General features: G+C 37.4%; 1 protein-coding gene across 1 annotated transcript; it reads left to right on the forward strand.

Annotated features, from left to right (window-relative positions):
* The first annotated feature begins 46 nt into the window (after positions 1–46).
* Positions 47–13,260, forward strand: LOC114758884 (clathrin heavy chain 1). The gene is made up of 30 exons (XM_028947981.1): positions 47–345; positions 714–918; positions 1,967–2,055; positions 2,144–2,222; positions 2,357–2,484; positions 2,656–2,754; positions 3,305–3,413; positions 4,211–4,290; positions 4,367–4,594; positions 4,683–4,748; positions 5,013–5,129; positions 5,513–5,710; positions 5,865–5,981; positions 6,154–6,213; positions 6,405–6,491; positions 6,669–6,752; positions 6,834–6,968; positions 7,055–7,117; positions 7,218–7,322; positions 7,398–7,510; positions 7,626–7,878; positions 7,975–8,111; positions 8,194–8,472; positions 8,549–9,551; positions 9,822–10,307; positions 10,404–10,574; positions 10,655–10,840; positions 11,356–11,478; positions 12,309–12,419; positions 12,615–13,260. Exons 1-30 carry the CDS (start codon positions 301–303, stop codon positions 12,789–12,791), a joined length of 5,133 nt encoding a protein of 1,710 aa, XP_028803814.1. The 5' UTR covers positions 47–300; the 3' UTR covers positions 12,792–13,260.
* Positions 13,261–14,250: the final 990 nt, after the last annotated feature.

Raw genomic sequence — 14,250 nt, forward strand, 5'->3', positions numbered from 1 at the left:
GCCTGAAGCTTGAAAATTCTATTTCAAAACATTTCTATTTTGTGTAGTTGTCATTCAGTCTTGAGACGAGATCACTGCTTCTCGTCTTTTCGTATGCTCCTCCCCTGTAATAGATCTATCTTCTTACCGGAGAGGGTCCGAATCTTCCTTTCTTGCTGATTCAATACCTGCCATTGATTTGGATCCTCCACGAGCTTTCCATCTCGTTGCTTGGTCTTCACTCTTTGACTCCTAGTAGACGCTAACAATCGCCGCCGCAGATCCAAGTCTCTGATTTTCAGTTCCTAGATCTAAGACGTCATGGCGGCCGCGAATGCTCCGATCGCCATGCGAGAGGCCCTAACTGTGAGTTCTCCTTCACGTTGCCCTCTTATACAAACCATATGCTTTGATTTTATCTTTTTGCTTAGCTGAAAGTGAACTGCAACCGTGGTACGGATACCAATAACGATGTTTATTGAGATGAACTTGGAGGTCTTGTCCTTTTAGTTTGCTTAATTGCCATGATTTGAGTTAATTTCGCTTTCCGAGTCAAGTGTTATTTATACTTGATATTGTGACAAAGTTTGTTCCACCCAGCGTCAATTTCACACAGATCTGAATGCCTATTGTTTGCATCTGAAAAGTGGAGTCTAATAGTTAATCTTTGGATTTTGCCAATGCTTATTTCGGATAGACTGAATCGAGTTTTGTTATGTGACTTATTATTGCAGCTGCCAAGCGTGGGCATCAATCCACAATTCATCACTTTCACGCATGTGACGATGGAGTCTGATAAGTACATATGCGTCCGAGAAACTGCTCCGCAGAATAGTGTGGTTATAATTGATATGAACATGCCGATGCAACCTCTGAGAAGGCCCATTACTGCCGACTCGGCTCTTATGAATCCGAATTCTAGAATCCTTGCTTTAAAAGGTAAGATATATCCTTTTTATTTTCTCCTAAATTCACGAGTTGTGTTTGATTTCGATACGAGTATTATTGATATCAAAGCTTTCGTTATTGCTGACTTATAAAATTTTTGAAAACATTCTTTCCTTTGGCTTTGCGTTATCAAGGAACCAGCTCGATGCATGGATTACTTATTTACTTTAGCATGATTATGAGCTCTGTGTGTGTGTGTGTGTTTGTTTTTTTCTTTGGGTTTTCCAGAACTTAGCTGCTTTGGGTATCTTAGGTCACCAGATTCGTTTTAGCAGAGTTAAGGATATTGCTAGTGACTTAGTCACTTGGAGCACAGAATTGTAAAGGATTTTTTTTTTTTTTGGGAAAATGATTTGAAATTCTGAATCTGGCATTGTCTTAATATATGAACTGAAGGAACGTTGAATACCGGTACAAGGCTTGGAGGGGCGTAACTATATTTATTGGAAATATAATATTGTATGATTTTATGCTCCTTTAGTTCATCTCACATAAAAGAGTAAGGGGATTCTAGTACATTAGATTATCAGCTGGGCGGGGAGAAGCCATGTTTTGAGGTTAACCATGGTTTAATTTCTGAGAGTTTCCCCTAAAATATATTTTCCTAGTGAATTTTAATGACCTTGGTGCAGTAGATGCGATAACAACTCTTCTTCATCTGGGTGGGTACGTGGTCTTGTATTGGCCATTTAGGAAAACTTACCCAATCAGATGGTGGTTGCCTTTTTTTTTTTTTAAAATATATTTTATGCATTATACTTTTGTTAGTTTATATCAATCAGACGATGTCCCAGTTGCACCGAAGAACAGTTATTTATTGCAATCAACTGTTTTGTTCTTGTTATTAGCATTTAATAATGTCAACTGTGCCTTTTGAGGAAAACGTACTCCTACCAAAAATAATCGACCATCATTAACATAAGCAAATGGTCAAATGCTCCCAACCATTGAGACTTATGCTACATGCTTCTTTTATTGTTGCACTTCAAATATTCTGTACATCTGGATTATTTTTTTCTTATAATATCTTCTTTTGAAGCCCAACTTCAAGGAACGACTCAGGATCACCTACAAATATTTAATATCGAGATGAAAACAAAGATGAAATCTTATCAGATGCCTGAGCAGGTAACATGTTGTGGTATAGATATTCCATAATTAAATGATTATAGTTAACTTTTGTTAATCCTTGTGGACCGTCCCATTTCTTCTATAGGTAGTCTTCTGGAAATGGATTACCCCAAAGTTGTTGGGCATTGTGACACAGACCTCAGTATTCCACTGGTCAATAGAAGGTAGGACCGTGTGATAATGGCATTTTGCTTCACCCTGTAAATTGTACCTTATCTTGGAGTTTATACATTCTTATTCTGGGTGTATGTTGCTTATCTGCAAATTGCTAACTGGCCCTTGATTATGTAATTTGCAGGTGATTCTGAGCCTGTCAAGATGTTTGAGAGAACAGCAAATTTGACAAACAACCAAATTATTAATTATCGATGTGACCCTACGGAAAAATGGTTGGTCTTGATTGGTATTGCTCCTGGTTCACCTGAGGTATACTTCTGATGTCTGTTCTTTAAGATATCATGGTTAAATACCTACTGATTTTTCTTTTTTCTGGGATGGTGTCTGCATCTGCCATATGCAGCTTTCACGGTTGTATGACGTAGCCATTTTTGGGGTCTGATCTGTTAATTCATTTATTTGCATTGTTTTGCTCTGTAGAAGCCACAACTGGTCAAAGGGAACATGCAGCTTTTCTCTGTGGACCAGCAGCGGAGTCAAGCTCTTGAAGCACATGCTGCATCATTTGCGCAATTTAAAGTGCGTACATTTTCTGTGTGCCTTTTTCCTTAATTCTTTATTTGATGTCACCTGAATGTAAAGTTGGGATGCATTTAAAATAAGGCTGATATAACCAACTCTTATAGTTTGGCATACCATGTACAAAACTAACATGATATTTACATTTTATTCACTACTCCTTTGGTCCTATTTATAAGTCACTTCCAACATGTTTCACAAGACCAAGGAAAACCTTAAACTTTATTAACTCATTTAAAATTCAACAACATTTTGACTTTATCTTTATTTAATATATGTTGTACCTTATACAAATAAAGTCAACATAATAATAAATGAAGGCTAAAATTGTACATCCATCAAAAATTTTTCTTAGTGCCCTATAAATAGGACCAAAAAATGTCTTCTCTCTCTGCCCTATAAATAGGACCAGAGGAGTAGTTGGGTAACAGTAAATGAATACATTCCATGACAAGGTTATTGGATCATATAGTCTAATAGGTGCAGCTCATATCTTGCATTGGTGTCAATTAATGTTTGTTGGGAAAAATTAAACTGGGTCTTGTGGCAGGTTCCTGGAAATGAAAATCCATCTGTTTTGATTTCGTTTGCCACAAAGACGTTCAATGCTGGTCAATTAGCATCCAAGTTGCATGTTATTGAGCTCGGTGCACAGCCAGGTCTGCGGACTGTTACTCTCTCATTTTCCTTTTATGTAAATATCATATGGGCAACTGAGATGGTAACAATTTTTTCTTTTTGAGGGATAACTTGTTCTATAATGAGTCTCCAAATATAATTATTCCTGGTAATTCAGAATTTTTGAATAACTGATATGTATCTATTATGTTTTTTTTTTCCAGTAATTTGTCTTATCATGATTTGCCTAAAATAATGATTCCTAGTTGTTCCGAATTTAACTATATGATGTGCATTGATCACACTGTATTTTTAATCGGAGGTACAAGGGGTGGTACCTTTGACCCAATATTGCAACGAATTAATGTATTGACATATTGCATGAGAATATTAAATCTTTCTGCTTTAGAATCTCACTGATTCCTAGTCCTTTTTTTTTTTTTTTTGGCATAAATGCACTTAGTCATCTTTGTTACAAATTTCAATTAGCAAAGTATTATATCATCTTAAGTCATCCTCAAAGGATTGCTTCATCTGATTTACTATGCATATGACTGACGGGAAATTTCAGTTACATGATTAACATCATAGCTGACTTCTGCTGGATTTTCCATTTTGATGGTAGATTTTTGACACATTGGAAGAAGAGCTGAGTTATGCACTTAATATTTGTTTCTTTTAGTGCTATCTGATACCTAAATTTACAAATGCAAGAAGAATATATTAAAATCAGTCACAGATTTTGAAAATGAAGGATATTTAATTGAAACTTATGTTCTTCATTCTGCGGTCCTGTTGTTCATTCTTCTGTCTTTTGATGTTATGAATTTGTTGTCAGGGAAACCATCGTTCACAAAGAAACAGGCAGATCTTTTCTTTCCCCCAGATTTTGCTGATGACTTTCCTGTTGCAATGCAGGTATATAAGTTGCTTGTGTTTGTTGCTCATTTTATAAATAACAGAGACATTTGACCCCTAATATAATTTGTGGCAGATATCCCACAAATTCAATTTGATTTATGTGATCACAAAGCTTGGACTACTGTTCGTTTACGACTTGGAGACAGCTGCTGCAGTATATAGGAATAGAATTAGTCCAGATCCAATATTTTTGACGGCAGAAGCTTCATCAGTTGGAGGCTTTTATGCCATTAACAGGAGAGGCCAAGTGTTATTGGCTACTGTTAATGAGCAAACCATTGTGAATTTTGTCAGTGGCCAAGTATGTTTTTTCCCTTTCTGTCACTCTAATAATGTTAAAAGAGAAAGATGAATTAGATATAAGTGAGTTTTGTCTCTTGCTACCACAGTTAAACAACTTGGAGCTTGCAGTTAACCTTGCCAAAAGAGGAAATCTTCCCGGTGCTGAGAAGCTGGTATGTCAAGTTTTTTAACTTAACAGTTGGAAATGGTCTCTTTTCATTGGGAGATTACAACAGTGATGTAGCATTCGATAATACATTTGGGTTTCGTACAATTGTTATTTGATAACTTATCTGAAGCATCGGTGATATTTTTTGGGGAATGCTTTCAATATTGAAAGGTTGCAGTACAAAGTATTAAGCTCTCATGGTCAATGTTTCTTTTTTCTTTTTAACTTACTGATTTAGGTGATTACACTACTCTTTATGACATTACAGGTTGTGGAGCGTTTCCATGAACTGTTTGCCCAAACAAAGTATAAAGAAGCGGCTGAGCTTGCTGCTGAATCTCCACAAGGAATCCTCCGCACACCTGAGACCGTTGCCAAATTTCAGGTGTTTTATGTCGTGTTCCTGCTATAGCTTTATAATATACTTGTTTCTTTTATTTCTTATGCTTATGGTTTTCTGCTTTGCTATCTGCTTTATCTTGTAGATATGTCTTGTTATGTCAATATTTTTCACAGTTGAGTTCTGGACAATCTGGGTTTCAATGTTAGATTTGTTATACTTAACCTGCAACCACTCCTATCTTATTTTCTTCTATGTGCGGGAAGACAGCTTTATTGTCACGTTGTGATTATTGCCTTCCTTAATTGTCATTCTAACTAGACAGTCATTTTTGCTTGTCTTAATGGAACAGTTGGTGCCCTTTTCTCCCTTGGTTCTGTTAAATCATGCTGTAATGATGAAGTTTTATTCTTTGTTATATGTGGCAGAGTGTTCCCGTACAAGCTGGGCAAACTCCTCCGCTGTTGCAGTATTTTGGGACTCTTTTAACAAAAGGAAAGCTGAATGCCTTTGAATCATTGGAATTGTCACGACTTGTTGTGAACCAGAACAAGAAAAATCTGTTGGAGAATTGGTTGGCAGAAGACAAATTAGAATGCAGCGAGGAGCTTGGAGATCTTGTTAAGGTTGATTTGCATTAGCAATATAGTTTCAAATTGATTACTGTTCGATTTAGACACACACATGCTTTCTATCTTTCTAATTACTCTCTTATTATGTGGTCAGTTTTAGCTTTATTCAGATGTATCTGTTAATTTTGATTGCTATATTCTGGTGTAGACTGTGGACAATGATCTTGCTTTAAAAATATATATCAAAGCTAGAGCTACTCCTAAAGTTGTTGCTGCTTTTGCTGAGAGAGGGGAGTTCGATAAAATTCTGATCTACTGTAAGCAGGTAGAGACCCTTATTTTTCATCTATAATGTTGAAATATTGGTCCACACTGCATATGCAAATTCTTCAATGCTAACTAAAAGATATTTCTGCTTAGCTGTTGTATTTGATGTTGTGCACACACATTTATTCTTGAAGAATTTGGTTCTGAATGCCTTCATTACTTTGTTATAGGTCGGTTACACACCTGACTACCTGTTTCTCTTGCAAACAATTCTCCGGACAGACCCTCAGGTATATGAGAAATCTGCAATTTCTAACCTGTACTTATTTCTCTGTATTTTTCTCGTTGACCGCTATCTTGTTGGAATTTTTTGACTTTTTTGGCCTTGAAAGAAAACTGTGCTTTGAGTTGAGTATATCTGGTGAAAAACATTTTCTTGGGAAGCTCGGGAAGATAACCTTTTTTTTTTTTTTTTTTGCAGGGTGCTGTTAACTTTGCACTAATGATGTCTCAAATGGAGGGAGGTTGCCCAGTTGATTACAATACCATAACTGATCTGTTCCTTCAGGTTGGTGATATGCTGTACTATGCCATCGTGGTGATATAATGCGATGTTATCTTAGAGTGCCATTATCTTAATTACACACAGAAGCAGCTGCTGTGTTGTTTTCTATTTTTTATTTGAGCAATGCAATGATGGGCTGTCCATTTATTCGTTCTGTGGTTATTTTCTTTTCCTGCTCAGAGGAATCTGATCCGCGAGGCAACAGCTTTTCTCTTGGATGTGTTGAAGCCGAATCTTCCAGAACATGGGTTCCTTCAGACAAAGGTTCTGATTTTTTTGCCCCCTTAGGCTATTTTATAAATCTTTCCTTGCAGTGATTTAATGCATGTGAATTCTGTCTTTCAGGTGTTGGAGATAAATCTGGTAACTTTCCCAAATGTAGCTGATGCAATTTTGGCGAATGGCATGTTCAGCCATTATGACCGTCCTCGTATCGCTCAACTTTGTGAAAAAGCTGGTCTATACATCCGTGCTTTGCAAGTAATACCTTTGCTGAGTGCCTACGTTTTTTGTCCCAGTTAGAGCTGAAAGTTATCTCATTTGTCTAATGCATTATTTTGGTGCAGCATTACTCAGAGTTGCCAGATATTAAGCGTGTAATTGTGAATACGCATGCAATTGAGCCACAGGTTTGTATGCAATCATGCACCATTGCTTTTGACCATTGCTTTTGTCCTGTTCTATGTCATGGAATTTTTCAAGTTGTTCCTCATTATGTGGTTGTTGCAGGCACTGGTAGAGTTTTTTGGTACTCTGTCGAAAGAATGGGCATTAGAGTGCATGAAAGATCTTTTGATGGTCAATCTTAGAGGCAATCTGCAGATAATTGTGCAGGTATGGAAGTATCAATGGATTCTATAGATTGAAAAAATTTTGATTGATAACTATAGCTTATTGTTGTTGCTCCAGGTTGCAAAAGAATACTGTGAACAAATGGGTATTGATTCCTGCATAAAGCTTTTTGAGCAGTTCAGGTCATATGAAGGACTGTACTTTTTCCTGGGATCATATTTAAGCTCCAGGTAATGGTTTCATTTTGAAGTAATTCTATTTTTCTCTGTTTCTAAATGACCTCGTTTATATTGAAAATAATTTCCACTGTATGTTAATATATGCTTATTTGAACCCTATGGACAGTGAGGATCCTGACATTCACTTTAAGTACATAGAGGCTGCTGCCAAGACTGGGCAAATCAAAGAGGTGGAGCGTGTGACTAGAGAATCAAATTTCTACGATCCTGAGAAAACAAAGAACTTTCTAATGGAAGCCAAGCTTCCTGATGCACGTCCTTTAATAAATGTTTGTGATCGTTTTGGATTTGTTCCAGATCTAACACATTATCTATACACAAACAACATGCTCCGTTACATTGAAGGATATGTTCAGAAGGTATCATTCGTTTGGGTCCTTCTTGGGGTATCTTTTGCTTATGAGTTCTATCTGCTTTTCTCTCCTTCCCTCAGAACTGTTTGTTTCATTTTATAGGTGAACCCAGGGAATGCTCCTTTAGTTGTTGGACAGCTGCTTGATGATGAGTGTCCAGAAGATTTTATCAAAGGCTTGATACTTTCTGTTCGTTCTTTGCTTCCAGTGGAGCCCCTTGTGGAGGAATGTGAGAAGAGGTGGTGTCCATCATGTAATCCTGCATTTAGTGGTATTTTGTTCACATTTCTGATTTTTCTCCTGTGGTCTTTTGGCATTCAGGAATCGGCTGCGATTGCTCACCCAGTTCTTGGAGCATCTTGTGAGTGAGGGAAGCCAGGACGTTCATGTCCACAATGCTCTTGGTAAAATTATCATTGACAGTAACAACAATCCAGAGCATTTTCTAACCACCAATCCATACTATGATTCTCGAGTCGTGGGTAAATATTGTGAGAAGCGTGATCCTACCTTAGCAGTTGTGGCTTACCGGAGAGGACAATGTGATGATGAACTTATCAATGTCACAAATAAAAATTCCTTGTTCAAACTACAAGCCAGGTTTGTTACTTGTATGTAGTCTCTCTTGCTCATTGTTCTCTGCATTGGTGCTTACATGCTTATGTTGTTATGACAGATATGTGGTTGAGAGGATGGAGCCTGATCTTTGGGAGAAAGTTCTTAACCCTGACAATGCCTATAGGAGGCAACTTATTGATCAGGTTGTGTCCACTGCTTTGCCTGAAAGTAAGAGTCCTGAACAAGTTTCTGCAGCTGTGAAGGCTTTCATGACAGCTGATTTGCCGCATGAGTTGATTGAACTTCTTGAGAAGATTGTGCTTCAGAATTCTGCATTCAGTGGAAACTTCAACTTGCAAAATCTTCTTATTTTGACTGCCATAAAGGCTGATCCGTCCAGAGTCATGGACTACATAAACAGACTGGATAACTTTGATGGGCCTGCGGTTGGAGAAATGGCTGTAGAAGCTCAGTTGTATGAGGAAGCTTTTGCAATATTTAAGAAGTTCAACTTGAATGTCCAGGCAGTCAATGTCTTGTTAGATAATATTCGTAGCATTGATAGAGCTGTGGAGTTTGCTTTCCGAGTTGAAGAAGATGCTGTCTGGAGCCAAGTGGCTAAGGCTCAACTCAGGGAAGGGCTTGTCAGCGATGCAATTGAGTCATTTATTCGAGCAGATGATGCCACACAATTTCTGGATGTTATTCGTGCTGCTGAAGATGGCAATGTTTACCATGACTTGGTGAGGTACTTGCTTATGGTAAGGCAAAAGGTGAAAGAACCCAAGGTAGACAGTGAGCTCATTTATGCATATGCAAAGATTGATAGGCTCAGTGATATTGAGGAGTTCATCCTTATGCCAAATGTGGCTAATCTTCAAAATGTTGGTGACCGGTTGTATGATGAAGCCTTATATGAGGCTGCAAAAATCATATTTGCTTTTATATCTAACTGGGCCAAGTTGGCTGTCACGCTAGTGAAGTTGAAACAATTCCAAGGTGCTGTTGATGCAGCAAGGAAAGCAAACAGTGCAAAAACATGGAAGGAAGTTTGCTTTGCTTGTGTTGATGCTGAGGAGTTTCGTTTGGCTCAAATATGTGGGCTCAACATTATTATTCAGGTTAACTCTTGATGTCTATTTACATTATGTTCTCATGAACTAGGGAGGCTTGTCTCAAATTCAGTTTTTATCTCATTTGTACCAGTAGCAATCTGAACCTTCAGAATATAATGGCAAAATAATATTTCTAAATTTAAGTTGTGAACCAGAAATGACTGGAAGGCTAATCTGCCTATATAGTTTGAGCTCTATCTAGGACTTCATCCCTGTAATTAGTGTTGTAAGATTCTGTTCCATTCATAATTTCAATTTTTTGTTGTGACTCTTTAGGTGGATGACTTGGAAGAGGTCAGTGAATATTACCAAAATAGAGGCTACTTCAATGAGCTCATTTCTCTCATGGAGAGCGGTTTAGGATTAGAACGGGCACATATGGGCATCTTCACTGAGTTGGGAGTTCTATATGCTAGATATCGTCCCGAGAAACTTATGGAGCACATCAAACTCTTCTCAACACGCCTCAATATTCCAAAACTCATCAGAGCTTGTGATGAACAACAGCACTGGAAGGAACTCACATATTTGTATATTCAATATGATGAATTTGATAATGCTGCAACTACCATCATGAACCATTCTCCTGAAGCATGGGATCACATGCAGTTCAAAGATGTTGTCGTCAAAGTTGCTAATGTTGAGTTATATTATAAGGCTGTTCACTTCTATTTGCAAGAGCATCCTGATCTCATTAATGATGTCCTGAATGTCCTTGCACTTCGTGTGGACCATGCACGTGTTGTTGACATAATGCGAAAGGTAGCATAAATACTGGCAGATATTCCACTTTATCTCAGTTTATAACAATTTCTCAGGTTTTGCCTCTAACAAATGTTATACCACAATGTACTTTAGGCTGGTCACCTGCGTCTTGTGAAGCCATACATGGTTGCTGTTCAGAGCAACAATGTCTCTGCTGTTAATGAAGCATTGAATGAGATCTATGTTGAGGAGGAAGACTATGATAGATTGCGTGAATCAATTGATTTGCATGATAACTTTGATCAAATAGGCCTTGCACAGAAGGTGAGCTGCACTTCTGATACATGGGAACCATTTCCTAGTTTCAAATTGCAGAAACCTAACAGATTATTTTATGCATGCAGATTGAAAAGCATGAACTTCTTGAGATGAGACGTGTTGCTGCTTATATTTACAAGAAGGCAGGCCGGTGGAAGCAGTCAATTGCCTTGTCAAAGAAGGATAACCTTTACAAAGATGCCATGGAGACAGCCTCACAATCTGGTGACCGTGAGCTTGCTGAGGAGTTGCTTGTATATTTCATTGAACAGGTACCATACAGAGTTCTATACATCATAATTTTACATTCACTTTCAATCTGGTCCTAGAGGGAACCCAAAATAAAACATCTGAGCGATATTATTTTATTTAGGGTAGACTATATTGCTCTGTTATAGATGCTTCAGTGGAACACAATTCACTTAATGGCTAAAAGAATCCAAGCCTTTGTGTGTGCATGTGTTTACACACATAACTAGACTGATCCATTCTTCTTCTGCTTGTTTTTTCTAGTAGCAATTAAATATCCATATTGCTGGTTGTGGTGTTTCTCGTACTAATGTGCGATTATTGGTTGAATGGAAAATTTGTTAGCAGCTGTTGTTATTTTTGTCATCTTTGTCAAGCGCACGCGCACACGTATATTTGTTGGGAGTCTTATTCTCAGTTCTATAAGAGATCATTATTTAACTTTCGTAGTCAATGATCCACTTTCATTATGATTGATGTTGATATAGGTTGCATGGCGTCAATATATTCTTACAGTTCTTTTCCTATGCTCATGCAGGGAAAGAAGGAATGCTTTGCCTCATGCCTCTTTGTTTGTTATGATTTAATCCGGGCAGACATAGCTCTTGAACTTGCTTGGATGAACAATATGATTGATTTTGCCTTCCCATATCTCTTACAGGTTTGTTTTCTCTCTGGTAACTGTTTCCTTGTATCAAAGAATTTATGACCTTTATGTTCTTTTATGTTGTAATATTAGGCCTCAGACTGACAGATACAAACAGGATGGTTCCCTCTGGCCCCTTCGCCTATTTGGTGTCCCAAAAGTAGTGCTGCCTGTTAATAAAGCCTTAGTTCATAGGGAGTGAACTCCAGTGTCTACAAAAACTGACATCTCTTGTACTACCTTCAATCATTAGTATAAGAGCTAGATAACTAATTTGCGAATATTAAAAAAATTAGTTAAATTAGTTATTTGTAATAAATGGATGTTGTTTTTCCTAAAATGTCTTTATCAATTATGCGCATTAAAATACTTTCATAAAAAAACTCCTTAACATGTCACTATAGGGATTACTTAGGGGCAAAATGGATAAAAATTAAAGACAAAGTGGATTGGGTTTTTATATTTAGAACCAAATTGAATATCTAACTAATTCTTATATTAAGGACCGGAAGTAGTATTGACTAGTAACTATTTCAAACAGTAGCTTTGAACTACTTTTCCATGAATTATCACAAAGTGATTTTTCTAGCGTCTGATGCATGTTAGTTAATTGAAAAATGGGCTGATAATAGGCAGCACTTTTGCAATGGAGTGATGCTTGTCTTATGCATAATGCAAATTATATGGTTTATTTCATGTGCTTCACTTGTGCCTTTGCCTGGGATATCATAGAAAACATGGGATAAGTCATGTATTTTCCTCAGCTTTTCATGCAATGGTTTGCGTTTCTCTCCATCAATATCTGGGCAGCATCTGTTCACACAATATCTTCTTTCTTCTTGTAGTTCATACGTGAGTACACTGGTAAAGTTGATGAACTGGTGAAGCACAAAATTGAAACGCAAAATGAAGTGAAGGCTAAAGAGAAGGAGGAAAAGGAAGTAATCGCACAACAGGTAATCACCTTGGCAATTGCCAGTTGCCAGCTGAATAGTTGTGTTGAACTTTCTGACTTGCACGTTTCTGCAATTTGACTCCTCAGAAGCGAGAATATCTTGCTACTGATAATTTCTATTCTTGTCGCATGCCATTTCGCATCAGATAGGACATTAGGTTAATGCTGATTCAATGTGGTGTGTTTTCTGTTGCAGAACATGTATGCTCAGTTGTTACCACTTGCGTTGCCTGCACCCCCAATGCCAGGAATGGGGGGAGGGCCAGGAATGGGAGGAGGTTTTGCTCCTCCGCCTCCTCCTCCACCTATGGGTGGAATGGGGATGCCTCCGATGCCACCTTTTGGCATGCCACCCATGGGCAGCAGCTACTGATATGGGAGCAATTAACCTATTGCACAAGCAACTAGGCAGCTTGATTTCCACATGGGATTCTTGTGGGACTTGTCTGCAGAAAGAAAAGCATAATTCCTATGGGACTTTGATGCAGGCTACAGCATGCTTTCCTGGTTTCTGATGGACGTGGACATTCTAGTTACGATAGTTTCATGTTTTTCTTGGGGGGTTTTGTGGCATGGGGATAGGGTTGTGCGTCTTGTGATATTTTTGTAGTCGAGGCTTTTCGTTTTTTTGGGCTGCCATACGAGTTAGCCTAGAATTTCTTTAATGTACCCTTTTGTCTTGTATTCAATGAATTGGTCTCAAGTATAATACAAAGCACGTCGACTTCAATAGCTAGCTTGATAATTGATATGCATGTATGATCTGCAGATTATTATTTCAGCTTTCCTTGTTATGGATGCTGCATAAATAAAGCTTGTTCAGATATTGTTTGTTGGATGCATCTTTTCATTGAGTTGCGACTTGAATTCAAGTGGCACTGTTTGAGCATGTTGAAGGAGAAGCATGCGTGCAATTCGTTCATTTTTGTCAAAATAAGTTGTTACAAGGAGTTCCTCAATTTTAGTATTTGGACTTAACTTGAAATGGCTTTATGCACGCAATTCTGTCTCTCAGCACCTAGCATCTTGGTGTCATGCAGCCAGTCATTTTAAAAGTAATTTTACAGTATACAAAATGAATATATGAATGAAATTGTATGAATTTATCAAAAAAATACTTCAAAGTAATTTTGGGGTGTTCCAAATACTTGGGCAAAGGTATTGTTATTTGCCCACGCTATTATATCTGGACCAGTTGTTAGCCGCTTTCGTCATCACTACTACTTGTGAAGTGTAAACGAGTGCCGTCAAGCTCCGAGGTGCCATCAAAAATTTAGACCGAGGAGCCCATTATTAAACCTACAATGGACGTTTGTCGCAGAAAAACAAATTGTCAGGCTCCAGTTGGAGATAATTTAGCAGCATCTACCTGAACAGTCAATGGTAAAGGTTCCGCTACAATGGGTTTTACCATGATAGCTGGTATTATCCATTGCTTATGAATAATTTGATTTTCACATATTTTATAATGATGTATAGATAAAAATATATGAACTTTTAAAAAGTTGCATGTAGTATGGGGTAAATATTAATTTAATATCGTTTTTAATTCTATTTTACATATAATGATTGGAATTGTAACTTATCTTAATTTTTCAATTTTTTGAAATGCGATTGTTACAATTGATTTTATAAATATCTTTAAAAAATAAAGTAGTATTGTTTTTTTGGGTCAAACAAAAATAGTATTGTTGATAACTTAATATGGAACATTTAGTTCATTTCAGATTTCCAAATTCGCCTAACTATGGTTAAGCTTGTTTACACCTCCTCTAGAGGGTAGATCTTATAAGAGATATTATCCGGCACTAAATTTAGGCACTTCTTCTAAT

Source organism: Neltuma alba, unplaced genomic scaffold (genome assembly GCF_004799145.2).
Source record: "Neltuma alba isolate B1F8T4 unplaced genomic scaffold, ASM479914v2 tig00010760_pilon, whole genome shotgun sequence".
Classification (NCBI taxonomy): Eukaryota; Viridiplantae; Streptophyta; class Magnoliopsida; order Fabales; family Fabaceae; genus Neltuma; species Neltuma alba.

Excerpts from the sequence above, each read along its gene's own strand:
- LOC114758884 (XM_028947981.1), top strand. The coding sequence starts at position 301 with ATGGCGGCCGCGAATGCTCCGATCGCCATGCGAGAGGCCCTAACT. Across the intron at positions 919-1,966 it reads TAGAATCCTTGCTTTAAAAG|CCCAACTTCAAGGAACGACT; the intron begins GTAAGATATATC and ends CTTCTTTTGAAG. Across the intron at positions 4,291-4,366 it reads ACTTTCCTGTTGCAATGCAG|ATATCCCACAAATTCAATTT; the intron begins GTATATAAGTTG and ends AATTTGTGGCAG.